This window comes from Pecten maximus, chromosome 13, assembly GCF_902652985.1.
Source record: "Pecten maximus chromosome 13, xPecMax1.1, whole genome shotgun sequence".
Lineage (NCBI taxonomy): Eukaryota > Metazoa > Mollusca > Bivalvia > Pectinida > Pectinidae > Pecten > Pecten maximus.
In genome coordinates this window covers 37,784,831-37,811,075 of record NC_047027.1, presented here as the reverse complement: position 1 = coordinate 37,811,075, position 26,245 = coordinate 37,784,831, and the positions used below count along the sequence as shown (strand labels likewise).

General features: G+C 34.8%; 1 protein-coding gene across 1 annotated transcript in view; it reads right to left on the bottom strand.

Moving 5' to 3' along the window:
* Positions 1-26,245, bottom strand: part of LOC117340749 (protein turtle-like) — a 174,275-nt gene that overhangs the window by 7,572 nt on the left and 140,458 nt on the right. The window contains exons 6-11 of the mRNA XM_033902510.1: positions 25,855-26,124; positions 24,112-24,223; positions 21,068-21,255; positions 4,851-4,934; positions 3,562-3,852; positions 565-600 (exon numbers count right to left, since the gene is read on the bottom strand). Of these exons, the coding sequence (XP_033758401.1) occupies positions 565-600; positions 3,562-3,852; positions 4,851-4,934; positions 21,068-21,255; positions 24,112-24,223; positions 25,855-26,124 (981 nt within the window). The remainder of the gene's footprint in view (positions 1-564; positions 601-3,561; positions 3,853-4,850; positions 4,935-21,067; positions 21,256-24,111; positions 24,224-25,854; positions 26,125-26,245) is intronic.

Below are 26,245 nucleotides of genomic sequence, written 5' to 3'. Positions count from 1 at the left end.
ATACCAATGACATCATATAAATGGTAAATCTATAATTAAAGTTTATAGTTTATTGTGAAGAGTTCTAAACTGTTAAGGGTGACGAAAAAAAAAAAAAAAAATTAAAATTGTGATAAATAATGATGATAAAGATTCAAAAAGTATATTTCATCATCAATACTGGAATTACACTCTTTTTTTTATGTCAGACTTGGAATATATTTTTAGAATTTGACATAAATCAAATATTGAAGTTATGTACAACTGTTATTGTGCTCCAATTGTCTTCGACTACATCAGTGAAAAAATGCTTCTTGGCAAACAAATATGATTCTGCATGTGCCAGCTAAACTGAATAAAAATAACACTGAAAAATCTGAAATTGTGTTATTCAATTAGATCTGGCAAAACACCATGCTTCTACGCTGTAGAGACACCATGCCCAACAGTGACTGGTATCATAACAGTAGAAACAATAGAAATACCCTAAATAAAAAACACATCATAAAACAATGGGTGCGAACCGAAAAAAGGGATCACAAAAAATAATTAATGAAAAAAAATAATTCCAGTAAATATATCTACCAGCTTCCAAATCGGCCATGCTTATACTGGTAGTCACTGTAAAGGGAAGTTATAATGTCATAATACTAATTAACATATTGGTGTTAACAAGTACTCATTGTAATGGCCCTGTTACGCATGTCCCCCAAACAAACCCCGCTGTTGTACTGTACACCTAGCTATGTACCAAAATTAGTCAAAATCAGATACGGTAAACCTCTGGTTAGTTCGAACACGCGGATAGTTCGAACACACATTTTTCTCTAGGAAAACAATAATTTTTAGCTAGTAATAGTTTGAACTCTGGTTGTTTATAACTGACACTATTTCGGATAGTTCGAACTTGTCAAATGAAGAACATAAAGTAAGATTTTTGTTCAGCAAACACCATTGAAATCTCACGACGACCCGGCCCCGATGACCGGCACAGAAAAAATGCTAAGAATTAATTTGATCAACAGGCACGTTTAGGTTATTAGATCGGAAGCGTGATCATTGGAGTTTGTCTGTGATTTAATATATGGTACATATTTTAGGGTTTATTCAATTTTTACATTGCAAAATACACGTATGTAAATTTCGATCAGAGGCCTCAATATGGCTGACTGATCAGAAGAACGCTTGAAAAACAAAAAACACTTGTGTGCTCCGATGGTCATACATGAACACTCCTGTAAAGTTTCGTTAAATTCTGCCCTACATTTTTTTGAAAAATTGCTGGCAACCTCTTTAAGAATAATAGTAAGAAGAAATGGAGCAAAAATAGTTTGTCTCCAAACTTTGTTTGGGGGACAAAATTTCCTGCTAACATATTAATGGGGTTTAGAGGATGTGAGTTGTAAGTCTCACAAAGGTACGCTTATAAAAAATCTTTTAACAAGAATTCCATGGAAGTGGATGTATCCTCTGCGCAGCAAGTTGGGTAATTACGAAGAAACAAGTATATTTTCACTTCAAGAAATAATGTCAAAACTAAGCAAGACAAGCATCACTCAAGAAGTGTGAGCTTGATTGGCCCAAGAGAACTGGAGTTATTTCATAGAAACAGATTTTCTATTTATAGTAAACGTGACCTTGACTTTTGACCTTTGGCCCAGTAAAGAAACAATCCCATGCAAGCACTTGTGGTAAGGACAAACTTCATGCAAATTAAGGTTGATGGGCCCAAAGGAATTTCAGTTATCACATGGAAACAAATTTTCTATTTATAGTAAGTGACCTTGACCTTCTACCTTAGCACCTGAAAAGCAATCCGAAGCGAGCACTTTTGGTAAAGGAAGATCGGCATGACGTTTGAATCTGATCAGCGCAAGGGAACTTAAGTTATTGCACGGAAACCTCTGTGTGGACCACACCAACATTGTGTTACCTATATTTCGCCTAGCTGCTATTTGCCGTATTTTCCACTTCCAATGTCATTTACTCTACAAGTTAGCTGAGCCTGGATTAAGAGACCACCTGTCATATGCGACCATGTTTTTCCCTCCCAAAGTCATTAACTACATAAACATATTTGGTTCTGCGGGAGTTAGAATCAGGTGTGGTTCTACTCGATACCCAGATTTGGATCCGACTTAAACATTTAACATTAAGGTTTAAATAACTCTGAAAAGATTCGCACACGTTTAAAGTTTTAGTTCCAATAGCATATCAAGCATACACCATTCTAAAGGAGTTTTCTCCGTTTAAAATATAAATTTCAGCAATGTTCTATAAGAGTAACCTCCCTCTGAATATTTATTTCAAATGTGGTTGAATATTTATTTCAAATGTGGTTTAACGTAACTCTTGGTTCTAGAGTTATCTCCCATTGAATATTGAATTCAAGTGTGGTTTTATGTAACTCTATAATCTTTTATGAGTTAACGCACATTGCATATTGATTTGAGATTTTTTAGTAAAACCAATTTTCAGAGGTAATACTAATCATAACTTCAGCATAAAACATTACTAACACCCATCTTTGTGGCCACAAAAAACAAGATTAAAAACTCCCGCCCTCCCTAGCTACCATCACATGACCTGTATCTTAACAATAACACACCAGAGTGGTCTCCCTTCCCCTTTCCTTTATGGTGCTGACAGATGTAACAATATAGGGCTGTTTTTGTTATAGTGGTCCAAATTGTTTGGCAATTTTTACTAAAGGAGTTATTTGTTTTATAAGGACGGCTCTATATAATGAATTACCTCCCTTAGGTAGATAATCTCCCCCCTCCCCGCCCCTTGCTTGGTGAGGAAGTGAATGGCAGCGTATATGGAGCAGTGAGGGGGTCACATGACAAACAATAAAAACACAGCTATATATAGAAAATTGTGTGATATATCAAAGAATGTGCCAGCCCAGAGCTCAAACGGCAAAGCGTTCTTTTAAACAAGCTTTCGATAACATAAACTTATATTCCAATTTCTTTTAAGCCCATTTAATATTCATCAGCAGCTTATAACCACGCATACCTCAAATATTATGTTAAAATGAGCAAGTTAAGGCCAAATAAAAATAGCTATCTGTTTTACATGCCCAACTTTCGGTACAATTTTATTTTTTGAAGTTTGTTGAACTGAAATGACCAAAAGGTATCACGTTTTCTTTCTGGTTGATACATTAAAAGCAGAAAATAATAATTTTCATTTCATCAAAAGACTAATTTGGTCATAGGAAATCATTTGGTCATGTGACATTTAATTATGATTATTGAATAAAATTCTGATTGCTTAAAAAAAAAAAAAAAAAAATATAAAAATAGAAACAGTAGTATTTTTATCAATTTGATCATTTCGAATTTTTATTTTTGGAAAACGAATTGTATATGAATGAATACAGTTGAAGGCTAATTCATATAATGATTTCACATCTTTCAAGACCTTAATTCACAGTTTGGAGGGCAGACAGTGCGATCATGTCAATATTTTTTTTATTTGGCCGCAGTTACAATTTATAGTGGTTTAGTTGAGAGTTTTGTAATGAAAGGTGACTCAGAAGATGTCTAAGTAAGTTAGAGTGAGGGTAACATTTACCTGCAGCAGGTGTTGTTACTATGGCAACGGCACTAGGGTAACTATATGACAACACACTGTAGGCATACACTCGGAATCGGTACGTAGTAGATGGATCAACTTTTTCGTAGAAGTAAGACGCAAACGGAAATTGGACATGGTCATTAAATTTCACCCAGCGATTGGTTGTCGTCATTTCTATGACGTAATAAAATATGGTGGTGTTGGCGTCATTTGCTGGCTTCCAGGAAATTCGTATACCGCCATTTTCATTTCTAGCGGTGACATTTTTTGGAGGAAATGGTCTTGGCCCTGTAAAATAATGAATTGATTTAAGTAAAGAAATGTTATTTTTTTGTATTTTTTTTTTTTTAACAAAACAGCCCCCAAATGAAAAATGCATTTGATACACAATGTAAAATTATCTACATTATTTCTGTATTTCAATTCAAATTTTCATTTGATTTCTTTTTATTCAAATTGGTCTGCTGGATTTTGTTTCTCCTTTCATTTTTCTATTGATCTAAACTTGGTATCTAGACACGAAAACAAGAGGCCCATGGGCCTTATCAGTCACTGATTCTTAAGTCTCCTGTACTATTGTAGTATACATACTCAGTACCAAGTATAGTGGCACTGTTGGCCATGGTGGCCATCATGGATTTTGGACCGACCAGAAAAAAACTACACTTAGTCAGGACCATCTCAGGATCATGTCAGGTAAGATAAAGGTGAATCACAGTGTAGGAACTTGAGAAGTAGTTTGAAATATGTGTTGTTCAGGAAAACCATGATTGTGCAATCATGTTACAAGATGACCGTCGTGACTGCCATGTCAAAGTTTTTACGAGGGGTTGTGTCTGAGGGGAGATAGACTTACCTAGGGGTCGTGTCTGAGAGGCGATAGACTTACCTAGGGGTCGTGTCTGAGGGGCGATAGACTTACCTAGGGGTTGTGTCTGAGGGGTGATAGACTTACCTAGGGGTTGTGTCTGAGGGGCGATAGACTTACCTAGGGGTCGTGTCTGAGGGGCGATAGACTTACCTAGGGGTTGTGTCTGAGGGGTGATAGACTTACCTAGGGGTTGTGTCTGAGGGGTGATAGACTTACCTAGGGGTTGTGTCTGAGGGGCGATAGACTTACCTAGGGGTCGTGTCTGAGGGGCGATAGACTTACCTAGAGGTTGTGTCTGAGGGGCGATAGACTTACCTAGGGGTTGTGTCTGAGGGGCGATAGACTTACCTAGGGGTTGTGTCTGAGGGGCGATAGACTTACCTAGGGAGTTGTGTCTGAGGGGCGATAGACTTACCTAGGGGTTTGTCTAAGGAGGGGTGATAAACTTGTCCATTTGTTGGGTCGGTGGGTAAGGCTGTTGGTAAGGTGCCTGTGTTACCTGTAAAAAAACAAAAAAGTTACATGTAGATTCCTCAGTCAACTCTTCCTGTATTTCTTATAGTACTGTTACATGTACACTGTCACATGATCTAAAATCTGATCAAAATCTGATCAAAATCTTCAGTACTAAGTACCTACTCAAGGACATGATAGATAATATATGTCGTGCTCATCAACAAGAAGTTTTTCTCATAAAGAAATTTATAATGACCATCAGTGCCCAGTTGTTCAAACGGTGATTAACTTAATTGCTTAATTAGTGAACATTTTATTTCTCCTTTTCTTTACATCTTGTACGTGTGAACATATTCCTAAAACATTCAGGTTGGAAGATACAGACCAGTGCTATCGAGTTTGTAAAAGTTTGTTTTCCCAGAAATGATTTTTTCAGGATTTAAAAATTGTTGTTAAACTGTGATTAGCCTAATTACTTTTTGAACAGCTGGGCCCTGGATTAAAGTCATCGGTTGAGATATAATGAGAATAACAATTATGTATTTTTGTGGTAAAAATATTTTGATGAAAAAACGGTGAAAGTTTTGACCTCATATCCAGTTTCATTTTATGATAAAGAAAAAAATGACAGACAATAAAAAAATTCAGAAAAAAATATAAATATAAAACCATTTAAACATGTATGTACCTGGAGGAAAAAAATTTCCAAAAGATATTTTTTCTATTGGATATAACATTGTTCAGAATTGTAAAATACTTAAAATCCTGTTTCATTTTTAATAAAATCACTTGAAATCCAACCACAATATAAACTGGGTTGATTGTAAATTTCATATAAATATACTTTCACTATAAACTGTGCATGTTACCTTGTCAAGACCTTAAATACGACTACAGTAGGTAAATGATGTAATACTTTAAACTATAATTGAAGAGAGAATTCTTCTTTTGAAAGATTTTACATCAAATTTCTACAGAGTAAAATTCCGGATCATGTACCATGAAATCTTAGATAACAAATTGATACATCTACGTTCTTAAAAACTACGAGAAGCAGATATTTCATAAGTGCTAATTCACATGAAAATGTTTAAATAAGGAACATATATTTGTCTGTGTAACTCTATACTGTACTAAGTTTCTAACGATGAAACATGAGCACTGACGACTAACAAAAATGGTCAGATAAATAATAATCAGAGTTCGCTAATGAACTAGAAAGAATTTCACAAAGTTTGGTGAGCACGGCTTTGACAAACTGCACACGGAGCCTACCATCTACTGCTAATGAGAAGAATATGAAGACATATCAGCTATATAGAGTCTACACGTAACTCTAACGCTATGAGTAGATATCTCATAAGAGGGTTATTGACTTTTCGATATGAAGACATGCCAACCATGGAGTAATATTTCTCTTTCTAATCTAATTTCAGTCCCCAATGACATCGGGCTTCCCCTATAATTATACAAAGGATTTTTTTTTTTTTTTCATACTTGCAGTTTTAATAAGTAAATGGTAAATGTGTGCTCATGAGACAACTAGAATTGATTATACCATGTCTATGCTCAAATAAGCCCCTTTCCAGATTGAAAATTTGGTATTAAAGTTAAGAGAGGTTTTGTTTTTGTTTTTATTTTTTTATTTATTTATTTATTTTTTTCATAATTGATAATTCTGCGAAAAAGAAGGGATCTTATTTGTGGGTGTGGCTTATTTGTGGGTGAGAATTATTTGTGGGTGTGGCTTATTTGTGGGTGAGAATTATTTGTGGGTGTGGCTTATTTGTGGGTGAGAATTATTTGTGGGTGGGGCTTATTTCAGGTGGGGCATATTTGTGGGTGAGAATTATTTGTGGGTGGGGCATATTTGTGGGTGAGAATTGTTTGTGGGTGGGGCTTATTTGCAGGTGGGGCATATTTGTGGGTGAGAATTATTTGTGGGTGGGGCTAATTTATGGGCGGGGCTTATTTGTGGATAAATACATTAGCTCTATGATTGGCACAAGTCAATAACAAAAAGAACTCCCACAGCTGATGTGCTAGAAGATAGAAAAAAAAACAATTTATAAATAAATAATTCTCCATTTCATGGTATTAATGTAAGCATTTCTGCATGCAACATAAATCTTGTTAATGATATATACTGTATGTTAGTGTAACTAATAACTGACAAAATCATTTCATATATAGAGAGAAAGTATGCATAATATGATGATAGACATAGAACTATATATACTGTAGATCCAAGCACCTGTGAGAATCTGTTCATCCTGGTCATTCACATGCTTGAAAATTAGTTTGTTAGAAATGCTGCTGTTAATTTGTTCATGCCCATGGCAAATATTCTGAAGCCCTTAAACCCATGCTTACAATTTTCCAAAAGTTACATTTTTTTTATATTTATTTCCTTATAATATACCATTTATTGAGAAAAAAATAAAAAAATAAAATAAATAGAAACATGATACATACATACACATCTATATAGAATTTTTCAAAAACATTATACAGTAAAACCTGTGTAATCTGACACACTGCAATTTTTTGTATTTAGGACACCTTTGCAAACTGACCATTTTGTTTTGGTAATGAATTACACAAGTTTCAATGCTGCATGTATGTAATTCATCATCAACTAGTACATAATCTATGTAAATACATGTATATTTGTCTACATAATGAGTGATATGTGTCAAACACTGTAATGATTCAGATCTTCGCCATATGGTATGTTTCATGTAACATAATTTTTGGCTTTCAAACATTATCATTCATACACCATTCATCTTCCACTCTGTACAAAAAGCTTATTAGGTATGTAGTTGTATGTGTGTAATTATACAAACTTAAACTTTGAAAAATCAGGGCCATGTATTGATATTCCATTGACTTGAACTTTGACCCTTACAAGGCCAAGACATCGGGTACAAAGCTTAATAGGTGCGATGATATCGAGACATTAAAAAAATGCAAATATGAAAGAAAATTGTAATTCAAACTTGAAATGAACAAAATGTGAAAAATATAGATTAACATGGAGAACCTTAAAGTATAAGATTAGGACCAGGTGTTTCTGAAGAATGAGCCTCTTCTACTTCATTAACGAAAGTTTGAGTGTGAAAAGGTTTAAAAATGTGTAAAGGACATGTGCGGACAGCCAAACAACTGCTCACAGATATAGCCCAATATATGGACTACCAGGAAAAAATAGTATAAAGTTATTAACATGTATATAAAAAAGTGTTATAATGGCATTACATACGAGAGAATGATGTGTGAACAAGCATACTGGGTAAAGTTTAAAGTAATACATATCCCCGCTAAAAATAGTAATAGTGACCTTGACCTTGGCTCAAAAACTCTGAATTTCGAACTTGTCTGAGATATTATGGTCCTTTATCATTGTGTAAAGTTTGATCAAAATTCCTCATAGAATGAAACAGCTAGAATGCTGACAAATTTTGGCATGATGTTCATACAACAAACAAAGAGGAAACCTATAGTTTCAGTTCAATAGTAGAGGACTGAAAACATGGTATTAGTTCTGTGTCTTATTTGGTAAAATGAGGCAACAGATCAACAAAAGATACATTAGATATGGAGATCATTGAAACAGAACAAAAGTGTAAGGCCAGGTGTTCCAAAAGATGTCAGAAGCCAGATGTATAATTTCAGGTAATGAGTTTTAACCTCAGAGGTATAATTTCAGGTAATGAGTTTTAACCTCAGAGGTATAATTTCAGGTAATGAGTTTTAACCTCAGAGGTATAATTTCAGGTAATGAGTTTTAACCTCAGAGGTATAATTTTAGGTAATGAAAATTGGTGTCAGAAGTACCGTTTGAGGAAATGAGTTTTGGTTTCAGAGGTATATGTTTAGGAAATAAAAGTATCCATTGAGGAAAGTATTGGTTTCAGAGGTATAATTACAGGTAATGAAAATTGGTGTCAGAAGTACCGTTTGAGGAAATGAGTTTTGGTTTCAGAGGTATATGTTTAGGAAATAAAAGTATCTATTGAGGAAAGTATTGGTTTCAGAGGTATAATTACAGGTAATGAAAATTGGTGTCAGAAGTACCGTTTGAGGAAATGAGTTTTGGTTTCAGAGGTATACTTTTAGGAAATGAAAATTAATTAGTAGTACAATCTTAGGAAATGATTATTAGTGATGAGAATTGGTGTCAGAAGTACAGATTAAGGTAACAAAAATTGGGTGTCAGAAGTACAATTTTAAGTAAAGAGTATTGGTAATGAGTACTAGTGTCAGAAGTACAATTTTAAGTAAAGAGTATTGGTAATGAGTACTAGTGTCAGAAGTCCAATTTTGGTTGATAAGAATCGGTGTCAGTATTAAAATGCTAGGTAATGAAAATTGGTGTCAGAAATATAATTTTAAGTAAAGAGTATTGGTAATGAGTACTAGTGTCAGAAGTCCAATTTTGGTTGATAAGAATCGGTGTCAGTATTAAAATGCTAGGTAATGAAAATTGGTGTCAGAGATATAATTTTAGGTCGAGTATTGGTGTCAGTAGTAAATTTGAGGTTATGGTATTGATGTCTAGTTTTGTATTAGGTAATGACAATTGGTGTCATAAGTCAAATTTTAGGACATGAGAATAAAATTACCAAATAATTATGAAATGCCACCAATGTATGAGGATAGAGTCATGTAGGTAGCAGTATACGGGGGATATCATTGTCAAAATGTTCGTCATGACAAGTATACACAAAGATATGGCCGTAGAATCTGAGGAATACATGTGAGAGGACAACATTGACTGCACAGAGATATATCAACACATACTTTAGAGGGTTAGTTCTGTGCCTTGACAGAAGTGGCCAAGACATCGCTGATTGCCCCCAAAGGCCTGTTATTATGTGTAGCATTTGGAAGAAAAATACTGGGCAAGGAAAGTTTATTGGAGGGAATCAACCTGATTGGACATTGGTGATGACCAAAAACAGGATGAGAAAGAAATGATGAACCAATGAAAATCAAATCATTTGAGTTACAAACAGGGATGGAAGCAACAAAGGTACCAAAGTGGGGTGGATACAGGCAGACAAACTATTGAGATATCAAATTTAGTGTCTATATAGATTTGGTCAAACCATGCAAAACCAAGACCATCTCAAATACATATCCCTGTTTCAATGTCAGTGTAATTACACATGGGAAATTCTGGATCACTTCTTTATAAATAAAGATTAGTCAAGGCCACTGTGCCAGAATTCGAGGCTTTCAAAGTTGGAAGTTTGCACAAGGCATTTCAAGGCCACATACCAACATTCAAGGTCATGTGTCAAGGCCTGGTGAGCCAGGACTGAAAGCTTTTCAAGGCCACATACCAACATTCAAGGGTTTCCAAGACCAAAAGTGAACTCAAGGCTGTCCAAGGCCACATATCAACATCCAAGGTCACAATGTCAGGATTCAAGGTTTTTCAAGACATAAAGAAACCTCAAGGCTTTTCAAGGTCACTTATCAACACCCAAGGTCATGTCAAGGCCACAATGTCGGAATTCTAAGTTTTTCAAGACAGAAAGTAAACTCAAGGCTGTCCATGCCCACATATCAACACCCAAGGTCATGTCAAAGCCACAATGTCGGAATTCTAAGTTTTTCAAGACAGAAAGTAAACTCAAGGCTTTTCAAGACCACAGTGTCAGGATCCTATGCTTTTGAAGACCGAAAATAAACTCAAGGCTACATAACAAACTTCCATGAAGTTTCAAGACTGAATGGGCCCTGAAATGTAGTGAATTGAAGCTAGAGACATCATTTCTTTAGAACCAAACTATGCTGATCCTGATGGTAATTAATAACATTGGTTAGAGAGAGAGGCTCATCAGTTAATTGCGGAAAAAGTAACCGGTAAAACCGTGCCGACAAGACATGGCCATTTATTGAGAGCTTTGACACCAGGTGGGATTCAGTACTTTTGCCTCAAATTTTAAAGATACGTTTGTAATTTCAAGTGAGTTGTAGTCTATTTATAAATATTCTACACAGGTCAAAGTTCAGGAAAGGTCATATACTTATGGACAACACAAATTACTCCAAAAAACTAACAACAATTGAAAAAAAAAGTGTAATTCTTCTTTGGAAAGACACAACATAAAGTACTGATTTTTCATAAAATAAAACATATTTAAATAATAAAAAAAAATAAAACAAAAATGAAAATTTAATTATATTACCGATTTGATTGCCAAGTTTATCTTCAACTACAAAATTAAACAAGAAAAATGTCAAAAAACAAAAATGATTATTTTTGGTTGAAGTAGTGACACTTCTATCCATATATCATAGAGAATAATCAGTGATGAAAACTTCCATTAAAACCCAAGAGAAATACAGGTGCTTCAATGCAGCTGTAATGAGTCTAAGGATTCGCATTTCTAATAAAAGAAGTTTTTTAATGTAAACTTTATGATAATGTAAAATATGCTGCTTTAGATGAATCCTGGGACCAGACAATTTACAGCAATTGTTCTATAAGCCACGGGACTGGCTCCCATATGTTGTTTAGTGAGGTAGTCACCAGCTACTACAATGAGACCCGGAGTCAATATGACCCTTGATGTTCAATTGGAAATATCGCTGCAGGATATATATATGTAATCACATATACATAGTTAATATTTCATGTGAAAACCTTCTAAGTTAAAACTAAATGATTTCATTAGTTATAAATCAAATATATCCCTGGTTACAATTATAAGATATCGCTAGTTACAACCATAAGAAATCCTTAGTTATAACATTTAGAAACCCTTAGTTACAGCCATAAGATATCTTTAATTACAATCATACCATATCCTCAGTTACAATCATAAGACATCCCTAGTTACAGCTATAGAATATCTTCAGTTAAAACTACAATGTATACGATCTGTATTACAGCTACACTAAGTCACAACTATCAGATATTCCTAGTTACAACTATCAGATATCACTAGTTACAACTGTAAGACATCCCTAGCTACAAATTTAAGTTATCCCGAGCAACAATTATCATATTTCTAGCTATACCTATCAGATGTCCCTAGCTACAACTATAAGTTATCCCTAGCTACAACTATCAGATGTCCCTAGCTACAACTATCAGTTGTCCCTAGCTACAACTATCAGATATCCCTAGCTACAACTATCACATGTCCCTAGCTACAACTATCAGATGTCCCTAGCTACAACTATCGGATGTCCCTAGCTACAACTATCGGATGTCACTAGCTACAACTATCGGATGTCCCTAGCTACAACTATAAGTTATCCCTAGCTACAACTATCAGATGTCCCTAGCTACAACTATCAGATGTCCCTAGCTACAACTATCGGATGTCCCTCGCTACAACTATCGGATGTCCCTAGCTACAACTATCGGATGTCCCTAGCTACAACTATCGGATGTCCCTAGCTACAACTATCGGATGTCCCTAGCTACAACTATCGGATGTCCCTAGCTACAACTATCGGATGTCCCTAGCTACAACTATCAGATGTCCCTAGCTACAACTATCGGATGTCCCTAGCTACAACTATCAGATGTCCCTAGCTACAACTATCAGATGTCCCTAGCTACAACTATCTGATACCCCTAGCTACAACTATCAGATGTCCTTAGCTATAACTATCAGATATCCATAGTTACACCTATCATATATCCATAGTTACACCTATCAGATATCCCTAGTTACACCTATCATATATCCATAGTTACACCTATCAGATATCCCTAGTTACACCTATCAGATATCCCTAGTTACACCTATCAGATATCCTTATTTACACCCAACATATATATTTAGTTACACCAAACAGATATCCTTAGCTACACATATCAGATATCCTTAGTAACGCATATCAGATATCCTTATTTACACCCAACATATATATTTAGTTACACCAAACAGATATCCTTAGTTACACCTATTTGATACCCTTAGTTACACCTATCAGATATCCCTAGTTACACCTATCATATATCCCTAGTTACACCTACCAGATATCCCTAGTTGCACTTATCAGATATCCCTAGTTACACATATCAGATATCCTTAGTAACACATATCAGATATCCTTATTTACACCCAACATATATATTTAGTTACACCAAACAGATATCCTTAGTTACACCTATTTGATATCCTTAGTTACACCTATCAGATATCCTTAGTAACACCTATCATATATCCTTAGTAACACCTATCATATATCCTTAGTTACACATTTCAGATATCCCTAGTTACACCTACCAGATATCCCTAGTTGCACCTATCAGATATCCCTAGTTACACCTACCAGATATCCCTAGTTGCACCTATCATATATCCCTAGTTACACCTATCAGATATCCATAGTTACACCTATCGGATATCCCTAGTTACACCTATCATATATCCATAGTTACACCTATCAGATATCCCTAGTTACACCTATCAGATATCAATGGTTACACCTATCAGATATCCTTATTTATACCCAACATAAATATTTAGTTACACCAAACAGATATCCTTAGCTACACATACCAGATATCCTTAGTAACGCATATCAGATATCCTTATTTATACCAAACATAAATATTTACTTACACCAAACAGATATCCTTAGTTACACCTATCAGATATCCCTAGTTACACCTACCAGATATCCCTAGTTACACCTACCAGATATCCCTAGTTACACCTATCAGATATCCCTAGTTACATCTATTAGATATCCCTAGTTACACATATCAGATATCCCTAGTTACACCTATCAGATATCCCTAGTTACATCTATCAGATATCCCTAGTTACACATATCAGATATCCCTAGTTACACCTATCAGATATTCTTTTATACAATATTGTCCATTTTTTATTGACTCACAAATTGTTGATTAATCATTGATGTTTATTAATGACTTTTGCACAGTTTTTTTTTATAAGATATGTCAAAAACTGTATTGTAATTTATGGCTGTGGTTTCTGTTTACACAGCTGACCATTCACAACATCACATAGTGCAAACTTCCTTCCAAAGATTAATATCATTTCTAAACATCTGTAAAATCATGCTCGTTCTTCTTTCACTCGTACATTTCTCATGTCTATATACACTTCACACTCTCTGATCCAGTGAAACTTTACTTTATTCATGTCACTCAAAGTAGACTGAATCAATAGGTTGAAAAGCAAAAATGTTGGTTGAATTCACTGGGTTTAAACATGGAAATCTGTCTTTGATTGCCATATATCTTTCTCAAATGCTGAAGTAAGGTGTCAATAAAGTAAAATTTCACTGTCATTTGGAAATTTCAATTTCTAAACACACATACAGAAACTTAATAATACTAGTTTAAAATTTCAACTGTTGCATAATGCTATTTGCATTTCCTCTCAAGTGTCTTGGAAAACACATACTTAGTATACTGTAACAAACATTACACCAGCAGTAGTTCTGTCTGTGATATATAAAGCTATTTCAGGTACATGACAAACTAAATATCATAATTCTATTGTGTTATCATATTCTTTTGTTCTTCAATACATATAAACAAACAGAGAATCATTTTGGTGGGAAAACTAAATCTGGGATGAAAGCATTAACACTAATAACAGGATTTGATCTTTAAATTTTCTAAAAATCAGGGAACCTCAAAATTGGCATTTTCCTAGTAAACGGGCTAACTCATTACGGTAGACAGAAGGTGAAAGGGTTAATGGGTTTCCATTGGGAGAATTGGGAGGGTTGACATCATGGAGTTTTTAAAAAAAAATAAAAAACACATTCACAATTATCTAAATCAAGTGGAACCACTTACAAGTTGCGGGAAAAACTGTGAGAGAGAAAGTGAATAAAGAAAAATGGGTCAAAATACTATCAGACACAGGCGGCTTGAAATCTCATAACATCAGAAATGCATCATGGGTAAAGTCATGTGACACATGCAGATAGTATGGCAAGGTGAAAGAGTGCAACAAACATTTCTGCAAAGAGGACATTATGCTAATGATAAAAACAATGTACCAATCGTTGTCGAAGTTGTTTGAGTGCTGTTTCCTGAGTAAGCATGTAAAAATTATCACAAAACAAACGTCATTTCAACCATACATGACAACCAACCGTAACCATAGCAACTACTTTTGAGATTGCAGCCACTTCAAAAATGTCAAAAAGCTAGCATGTTCAGCTGTCAGATTTGAGAATGAAGATTTTTTTACTGTATTCAGGGGGATAGTAACAAGCTTATACAGCCTCTACACTCACGACAAGGTCATTTCTACATTTTATCATAAAATCAGTCATCCATATTAGGCATGGTTGACTGATTTTGTAACATTTGACCTTGATCAGAAGAAGCTATAATTCAGCTTGACCTATTTCCTGGAGACAGAAGTTATTTCCCAAAATGAAATAATTGCAACCTAGCACATTCAAGGTTGCAAGGTTTCGAAAGCATCTAATAATTTTGATATCCAATGAAAAACTAACTACACATATCAATCATTCCATTGACACGCCCATGCAATAAAAACACCACTGGGCGGAGCCAACGATTCATTCAGTGCACTACAACTACAGTGTGAACATATCCTAATACACAAATATACACCCTAATATCACAACCCAATACACTGATATCACCAAAATACACTGATATCACAACCCAATACACTGATATCACACCCCAATACACTGATATCACACCCCAATACACTGATATCACACCCCAATACACTGATATCACCCCCCAATACACTGATATCACCCCAATACACTGATATCACAGCCCAATACACTGATATCATACCAATACACTGATATCACCCCAATACACTGATATCACCCCAATACACTGATATCACACCCCAATACACTGATATCACACCCCAATACACTGATATCACACCAATACACTGATATCACACCCAAATACACTGATATCACCCCAATACACTGATATCACCCCAATACACTGATATCACCCCCCAATACACTGATATCACACCCCAATACACTGATATTACACCCCAATACACTGATATTACACCCCAATACACTGATATCACCCCAATACACTGATATCACCCCAATACACTGATATCACCCCCCCCAATACACTGATATCAACCCAATACACTGATATCACCCCCAATACACTGATATCACCCCCAATACACTGATATCACACCCAAATACACTGATATCACACCCAAATACACTGATATCACACCCCAATACACTGATATCACCCGAATACACTGATATCACACCCCAATACACTGATATCACCCGAATACACTGATATCACACCCCAATACACTGATATCACACCCAAATACACTGATATCACACCCCAATACACTGATATCACCCGAATACACTGATATCACACCCCAATACACTGATATCACCCGAATACACTGATATCACACCCCAATACACTGATATCACACCCCAATACACTGATATCACCCCAATACACTGATATCACACCCCAATACACTGATATCACCCCAATACACTGATATCACCCCCCCAATACACTGATATCACCCCAATACACTGATATCACACCAATACACTGATACCACACCCCAATACACTGATATCACACCCCAATACACTGATATCACACCCCAATACACTGATATCACCCCAATACACTGATATCACACCCCAATACACTGATATCACACCCCAATACACTGATATCACACCCCAATACACTGATAGCACACCCCAATACACTGATATCACCCCAATACACTGATATCACACCCCAATACACTGATATCACCCCAATACACTGATATCACACCCAAATACACTGATATCACACCAATACACTGATATCACACCCCAATACACTGATATCACCCCAATACACTGATATCACACCCCAATACACTGATATCACCCCAATACACTGATATCACCCCAATACACTGATATCACACCCCAATACACTGATATCACCCCAATACACTGATATCCCCCCAATACACTGATATCACACCCCAATACACTGATATCACACCCCAATACACTGATATTACACCCCAATACACTGATATTACACCCCAATACACTGATATTACACCCCAATACACTGATATCACACCCCAATACACTGATATCACACCCCAATACACTGATATTACACCCCAATACACTGATATCACACCCCAATACACTGATATCACACCCCAATACACTGATATCACCCCAATACACTGATATCACCCCCAATACACTGATATCACACCCCAATACACTGATATCAATATCACACCCCAATACACTGATATCACACCCCAATACACTGATATCACACCCCAATACACTGATATCAATATCACACCCCAAAACACTGATACCACACCCCAATACACTGATATCACCCCAATACACTGATATCACACCCCAATACACTGATATCAATATCACACCCCAATACACTGATATCACACCCCAATACACTGATATCACCCCCCAATACACTGATATCACACCCCAATACACTGATATCACACCCCAATACACTGATATCACACCCCAATACACTGATATTACACCCCGATACACTGATATCACACCCCAATACACTGATATCAATATCACACCCCAATACACTGATATTACACCCCAATACACTGATATCACACCCCAATACACTGATATCACCCCCCAATACACTGATATCAATATCACACCCCAATACACTGATATCACACCCCGATACACTACCACTACGTCAACAGTGCTCGAGAATGAAACAAGCTTGCCAAAGTGAATTGAGGACATGATGATTAAGGCACATTACTTCTTGTTTTGTTTTCATGAATTGTTTTGTTTTATAAAAGTTAAATTTTCCACAAAATTACAAAAGTTGTTAATATTATTTCTGCGGTTAAGAAAGATTCCAGCTCGGATTTTGATCGATTTCGCTGTGTTTGCTTTTATTTTACAAATGTTTCTAAGGTTCTAAATTTGACTAACATAATGTAAATCTAGCTTTATTCAAACACACAATTTGTTGATATTGATGTTGTTAAGAGCCAGAAGTTGCTATCTTCTAAGGCTTCACCAAGCTCAGGCTCATCTGGTGCATGTACATGTCATTTAAACATTGTGTATCTGTTTTGAATGCATGCATCCATGAACTTTGATTTGGTTATGTCGAAGCATATTTACACACTGTCTATTTCATCAAGTGACTGTCTTTAGGTGTCTAAAAGTACATATCTTATTGATGTCCTAGTGTCATGAATGTGTCTTAATGTCTGTTAAGAAATTTCAAATTTGTATGTGTCCAAGTGTCTTATATGTGTATAAGTATCTATAAAAGTGTCAATCTTGCATGTGTCCCATGTGTCAATCTTGCATGCATCCAAGTGTCAATCTTGCATGTGTTCATGTGTCAATCTTGCATGAGTCCAAGTGTCAATCTTGCATGTGTCCATGTGTCAATCTTGCATGCGTCCAAGTGTCAATCTTGCATGTGTTCATGTGTCAATCTTGCATGCGTCCAAGTGTCAATCTTGCATGTGTCCATGTGTCAATCTTGCATGTGTCCATGTGTCAATCTTGCATGAGTCCAAGTGTCAATCTTGCATGTGTTCATGTGTCAATCTTGCATGTGTCCATGTGTCAATCTTGCATGAGTCCAAGTGTCAATCTTGCATGCGTCCAAGTGTCAATCTTGCATGCATCCAAGTGTCAATCTTGCATGTGTCCATGTGTCAATCTTGCATGCATCCAAGTGTCAATCTTGCATGTGTCCATGTGTCAATCTTGCATGTGTCCAAGTGTCCATCTTGAATATGTTCAAGCATGAATTTTGAATGTTTTCAAGTATCTTTAAAAATCTTAATCCTGTATGGGTCCAAATATCTTTATTAATATGCCAATTTTGTATCAATCTGTCAGTTTTGTATGTGACCAAATGTCTTGCATTGTTATGTTTTTGAAGTTTATAAGGAAAAAAAGTGCATTATTCAAAAAGCCTGACATGATATCTATAGAAAAAAGCGCTTCGATACAAAAGCTGAAAAAAAATGAAAGTTTATAAGTGGTTTGTTTTAAAAAAGCAGAAATAAATGTTTGAGACATACGGCCAACAGGAACACACACGATATATAGTCAACATGGTTATAGACACATACAGCCTTAACCCTTTCACCATCTCAGGGGCAGGGAATTACAATGAGTTATCTCCCTTATCCAAATACCGTAATAATGTAACAATTCACTTACAACACACCGTGCCTACGCTATCAACTGTTAAGAAAGAACATCACACATATAAGAGCAGTGTTACTCGACACACAGTATATCGTGTATCGTAATATCATTATGGCAAAACTAACGTCTCCTCTCTGTATACAAGTAAGAACAATGGTTTTCCTTACCAAAATTCTATCTGACCAAAAAAACAGCATATTTACATTAAGACGTTAAATATTGCTTTTGCATTAAAGAATCATATCAAATTTTTGTATGAATATATTTTTTAACAAATTTCAAATTTTCATTGATATAACATTTATATTGTATAATTATTACTGAATTAAATTTAGAAGAAAAGGTTGAAAGATCACATTATCTATAAGCCTACTTTAATTGAAATTCTAGCCATGCAAATACATATGGAAGTTGATGGCAAGGCAGACTTAGCATATATCATCTGTAATATCTTGTACCGTGTATAAATCGTAGATTTCGCACACATCAAATATGAAAACTACGAATTTCAAGATGATGTGCAAATGTCAAGCTTTATCTAAAAATAATTTCCAGACAAACATGTACACATCAAATCATTGTTTGGAAAACAGAATGGCTGCAAAAAAAAAAAAAATTAATAAAAAAATTCAAGTTCTAGGCTGCATAAAAAACAACAACTACATTTCTCTACCATGCTTGTTAAAATATGTTAACTGTTACGGCGCAAATCATTTAAAACATTTTGTGACACACAACAACACAAGTTTAAAATCTACTGAGAAAACATCTACCAAAAGGCCTAGTAATGCTCACCTCGTTGTTTACATTATAGTACAATATGTATTGCTTTTGTTTACTTTTAAAAGTAATAATTTCACTTAAAAAGTGTAAGAGTTTGGTTTTTTAGATATGGCCTCAATTCACTTTAAGAAACTCTTTCCTGTTCCCTAATTAAAATCTTCCACCAAAAGAAAGGGCTGAGGAAATGACCCCCCATGTTATTTTGAAATCTAGATGTCTGTTTTCATACATGTTAAACTTTCACCCAGAGGGGGCTACATTTATTATTGGTTCAAAGGTCATCGTTTACTAATGATATGCCTCATTTCCAGTTCAAAGGTCATAGCTAGCAAATTATATAGCTTAATTCAAAGTTTTTTTTTTTCAGTATTTAATTGACTTTGACAATCCCTAGTGACTTCATTCTCTAGGGAACTCATTTTATGAATTTCATACTTAGTTGATTTTTATGCAAATCATATATCTTTATAAATATTCACTCTTTTTTTAGCCAAAATGATGCAGGTGAATGCACTAAATGAAAAAAAGTCAAATCGGTGAAGGAATGATTTTGTATTAGTGAAATAAAGCCACTGAATTAGAAAACATTTAATTTCCATGATGACTAACCATGGTGGTATTTCAATAAATTCTTTTTTAATTTGTTCATTGAACAGAATTATTCATGATATAGTAATTTTGTGACATTCAGTTGCCATAGCAGAAATAAATGGCATTTAGAAATGTTGAAGTTCATTATTTCAATTTAAATAAACATCTGAGTTTAAAAGTTTAAACATCAAAAAAGGAAAATAGGTTGAAATTGTTTTTTTCAAGAAAGAAAAAGTAAACATTTATCTAACTTTTAATTTGTTTTTTTTTTCCTAACATTTACACACATATAAAATTCATTTGTTAAAAAAGTATTCTTAAACCTACGAAATGAAAGTGATTATAGTTATTGAAAATTTGTTACTTACTCATACTAACAAAAAGTAAGGGTTTCAGCGGTTTCCTTGGTACTACATAATGTCAAATTTCTGAAAGGTTATAAGTCCAAAAAACGCTGTGATTGACGAAAAGATGGCGTGTGGGGATTGGCTTAGGTAGGTGGATGTTAAAATGGTGAGATGACAGCAGTTTGTGGTGCGGGATTGTCCAGGTCATACATACCAAGTGTTCGCGCCTGGACTGTTTCGCTGTAGGTTCCGTCACCGTATTGGTTGCGAGCGAGTACTTTCATCTGGTAGAGGGAGTCAGGCTGAAGCATGTAGATGGTAAAACTTGTAGCGTTTTGAGGTTCAACGCGCATCTGTTGCCACTGTGAGGTCTGCCCTGTCATACTGTTGACCGTTCGGTACCTGAAACAAAATTACGTAATTAGTATGTGTAGACTTTTATTTCGAAAATAATTATTTGTGCTTTTATGGCCAAAATATGAATAATCTTAAACAACAAATTTTCTTTATGAAATCTTAAAGCAATAGTAAATATCATTATCATACGGAGAAGAATAATGACATTGCATCACTATTTTTGACATCATGTCAATATGACATCACATCACTATGACATCACATCACTATGACACCATGTCACTATGACATCACATCACTATGACATCACATAACTATGACATCACGTCAATATGACATCACATCACTATGACATCACATCACTATGACATCATGTCAATATGACATCACATCACTATGACATTATGTCACTATGACATCACATCACTATGACATTATGTCACTATGACATTACATCACTGACATCACATCACTATGACGTCACATCACTATGACATTACATCACTGACATCACATCACTATGACGTCACATCACTATGACGTCACATCACTATGACATCACATCACTATGACATCACATCACTATGACATCACATCACTATGACATTATGTCACTATGACATTACATCACTGACATCACATCACTATGACGTCACATCACTATGACACCATGTCACTATGACATCACATCACTATGACATCACATCACTATGACGTCACATCACTATGACATTATGTCACTATGACATTACATCACTGACATCACATCACTATGACGTCACATCACTATGACATCACAGCACTATGACACCATGTCACTATGACATCACATCACTATGACATCACATCACTATGACATCACATCACTATGACAATGTCCCATGAGCAATGTTTTCTAGTCGTTCTCATCTCAATTCTTTGATTTGAATAGTGACCAGTTCTAGATATCGTTACATCCTGACTTCTGCAGTATTAAAACACCCGATATCGTAACCATGGTAACCATGAGATCTACCAAACTCTCTAATGCTGCCTATAGAATGTTATTTTTAAGGAGATTTTACTGTTTACATTTTCATAGATAAATTAGAATAAGGAATGTATTTTCTGTTCATAATTAAAAAAAAAAAAAAAACTGTTTTGCTTTAGTAAAAGTGAAAAAATTTGAACCAATATCAAAAAAAAGTTTTATAATAGTAAATAAATGTATACTGATGATGCAGTTTACCGTTAATAAAAACATATATATTGTAGATATGTTACAACTGGTTTTAATTCTGGAAATTAATATTTTTTCTCAAAAATATCCAAATCATAAAAAATATTGCTGTATCATGCTATGCTGAGTTTCTGAGGGACCATGTCCCAATCACACAGAAACAATAACATAACAAGTATCTAAAGCAAAGCTACCTTCAACACTTTGAAGTCTCAGTCAGATCAATTTCATCAGAATTCAAATAATGATATCATTTCTTTTTTTTCAGATGCAACAAGTTTTTAATTAATTAGACAGTAAATGAAGTGATCCGCGAAGTCTGCACCTGAGATGAAAAGATTGTGTTTTATTGAAGTTGGTGGATGAGGAGAGAAACCATCATTGATAAAATCCCAATACACATTAAAGCAGGTTCATGTTATAAATTCTTATCACACAATTCACTTTGTTATACCTTTTACATTGTCAGAATTGATAAAACAGATAATGTTGTTTGTTTGGCCTTTAATATGAAAACGGTTAAAAGCAGATAATTTGGTTTGTTTGGCCTTTAATATGAGGACACTAAAAGCAGATAATTTGGTTTGTTTGGCCTTTAATATGAGGACACTAAAAGCAGATAATTTGGTTTGTTTGGCCTTTAATATGAGGACACTAAAAGCAGATAATTTGGTTTGTTTGCCTTTAATATGAGGACACTAAAAGCAGACATATTTTGGTTCTTTGTTTTATATATTGTCAGAATTGCCAAAAACAGACTATTTTGTTTCTTTGGCCTTTAATATGAAGATGGCTAAAAGCAGATAATTTGGTTTGTTTGGCCTTTCATATGAGGACACTAAAAGTAGACATATTTTGGTTCTTTGTTCTATAAATTATCAGAATAACCAAAACCAGAAAATTATGTTTGTTTGGCCTGTATCGTGTGGACTATTAAAACAATCAATTTTGTTTGTTTAGTTTTTTTGTGAGGATTGCTAAAAGCAAAGAATTTCATTAGTCTGGCTCGACTGATAGAGGTTGTGTGATCAGTCATGCGTAAAATTCATCTGTCACTTATCTACATAGAGGTGATGGAGTTTACATATAGGTAGAAACAACGAAGTAAGACCTAATAACAAGATGACGATGCAAACGCATATTATAAATCGATACAGGGATGTAATATAGACAGAAGGGACGATGAATCTGCCAATTTTTTTCTCATGTTTATAAAACCATTTATCCTGCAACTGCCAACGCATTGCCGGAATACACCCACCGTATATATTTTTGCTGTATACGGCAGTGACGGAAAACAGCTGTATTTTGGAATCTTAGCACGTGCGTCAATTCAACTGACCTACTTCAAAGTGAAACAACGTTTAAAAGGCGAACATATTTCTGTAATTTTTGACACCGTTTCACTTAAAAATGATAATGTTTGATGATTATTTTTTTATTGTTGCAAGATAAATAGAAAACATGGTCAGTGTCTTAAAACATAAGCTGTATTTTTGGCTCCGGACAGAAAGACAAAAGTGGCTCGACAAGGCTCGCCACTTTTGTCTTTCTTTACCCTCGCCAAAATACAGCTTATATTTCAAGACACTGACCATGTATTCTCTATGTATCAACCTTATCAAAAGGCTATAATTGTAAACAATGTGTCACTGTGGGTAGATTTAATTGGAGATCGGTACCATATGAAGTAGTATTGGGGACTTCCTCCATTGTAGGCGGGGATCCATCGTAGCGTGGCCTCAAACCACTTGGTAGAGACTGTAACATTGTAAGGCGCATGTGGTGTTGTCACTGGAACGAGAGACATCAATAAAGGTAACTCAAACTTGAAATCGTAACTCAAACAGGATATCGTAACTAACACAAGATATCGTAAATCAAACAGGATATCGTAACTAACACTTGAAATCGTAACTAAAACTTGAAATCGTAACTCAAACAGGATTTCGTAACAAAAACTTGAAATCGTAACTTAAACAAGATATTGTAACTCCAAAAAGATATCGTAACTCCAAAAAGATATTGTAACTTCAAAAAGTCCAAAAAGATATTGTAACTCCAAAAAGATATCTTAACTCACACAAGATATCGTAACTCACACAGATATTGTTACTCAAACAGGATATCGTAACTAATACAAGATATTGTAGCTAACACAGGATATCTTAACTCACACAAGATATCGTAACTAACACAAGATATCGTAACTAACACAAAATATCGTAACTAACACAAGATATCGTAACTTACACAAGATATCGTAACTTACACAAGATATCGTAATTCAAACAAGATATCATAACCAAACAAGTTATGGTAGAAATATTGTAACATACACAAGGGGTCATAACTCAATAGATATAGTGACTTGTAATTACATACTTTGTACAATTAATTCAGCTGATGTGACCCAGATACATACTTTGTATAATTAATTCAGTAGATATGACCCAGATACATACTTTGTACAATTAATTCAGTAGATTTGACCAAGATACATACTTTGTACAATTAATATAGTTTATTTGACCCAGATACATACTTTGTACAATTAATTCAGTAGATATGACCCAGATACATACTTTGTACAATTAATATAGTTTATTTGACCCAGATACATACTTTGTACAATTAATTCAGTAGATATGACCCACATACATACTTTGTACAATCAATTCAGTTGATATGACCCAGATACATACTTTGTACAATTAATTCAGTTTATTTGACCCAGATACACACTTTGTACAATTAATTCAGTAGATATGACCCAGATACATACTTTGTACAATTAATTCAGTTTATTTGACCCAGATACATACTTTGTACAATTAATTCAGTAGATATGACCCAGATACATACTTTGTACAATTAATTCAGTAGATATGACCCAGATACATACTTTGTACAATTAATTCCGTAGATATGACCCAGATACATACTTTGTACAATTTATTCAGTAGATATGACCCAGATACATACTTTGTACAATTAATATAGTTTATTTGACCCAGATACATACTTTGTACAATTAATATAGTTTATTTGACCCAGATACATACTTTGTACAATTAATTCAGTAGATATGACCCAGATACATACTTTGTACAATTAATTCAGTTGATATGACCCAGATACATACTTTGTACAATTAATTCAGTAGATATGACCCAGATACATTCTTTGTACAATTAATTCAGTTTATTTGACCCAGATACATACTTTGTACAATTAATTCAGTAGATATGACCCAGATACATACTTTGTACAATTAATTCAGTAGATATGACCCAGATACATACTTTGTACAATTAATATAGTTTATTTGACCCAGATTCACACTTTGTACAATTAATTCAGTAGATATGACCCAGATACATACTTTGTACAATTAATTCAGTAGATATGACCCAGATACATACTTTGTACAATTAATTCAGTAGATATGACCATTCGGGCAACTGAATTTTCTGCCTCGCACTCATATCTTCCATGGTCCTCTTTGACAAGGTCCTTTATAGTGAGATTGCCCCCGATTAGCTGGAATCGAGGGCCGAAGATGATCTGTCCCCCGACTTTTCGCCAGTGTATATTTGGGGTGGGCGAACCCGTGGCTGCACATGGAAACATAACATCGTCTCCTGGGATCTGAATGTAGCGTTCCAATGGCCGAACAGTAAATTGAGGTGGATCTGTAAAATGATCAGTATTGTATTAATTGTCATGGCTTTGTAATGTTTCAATGAAACATGATAAGTATATTTTCAGAAATTATACAGCATGACAAGAAAACTCTCTTTATTTCTATGGAAA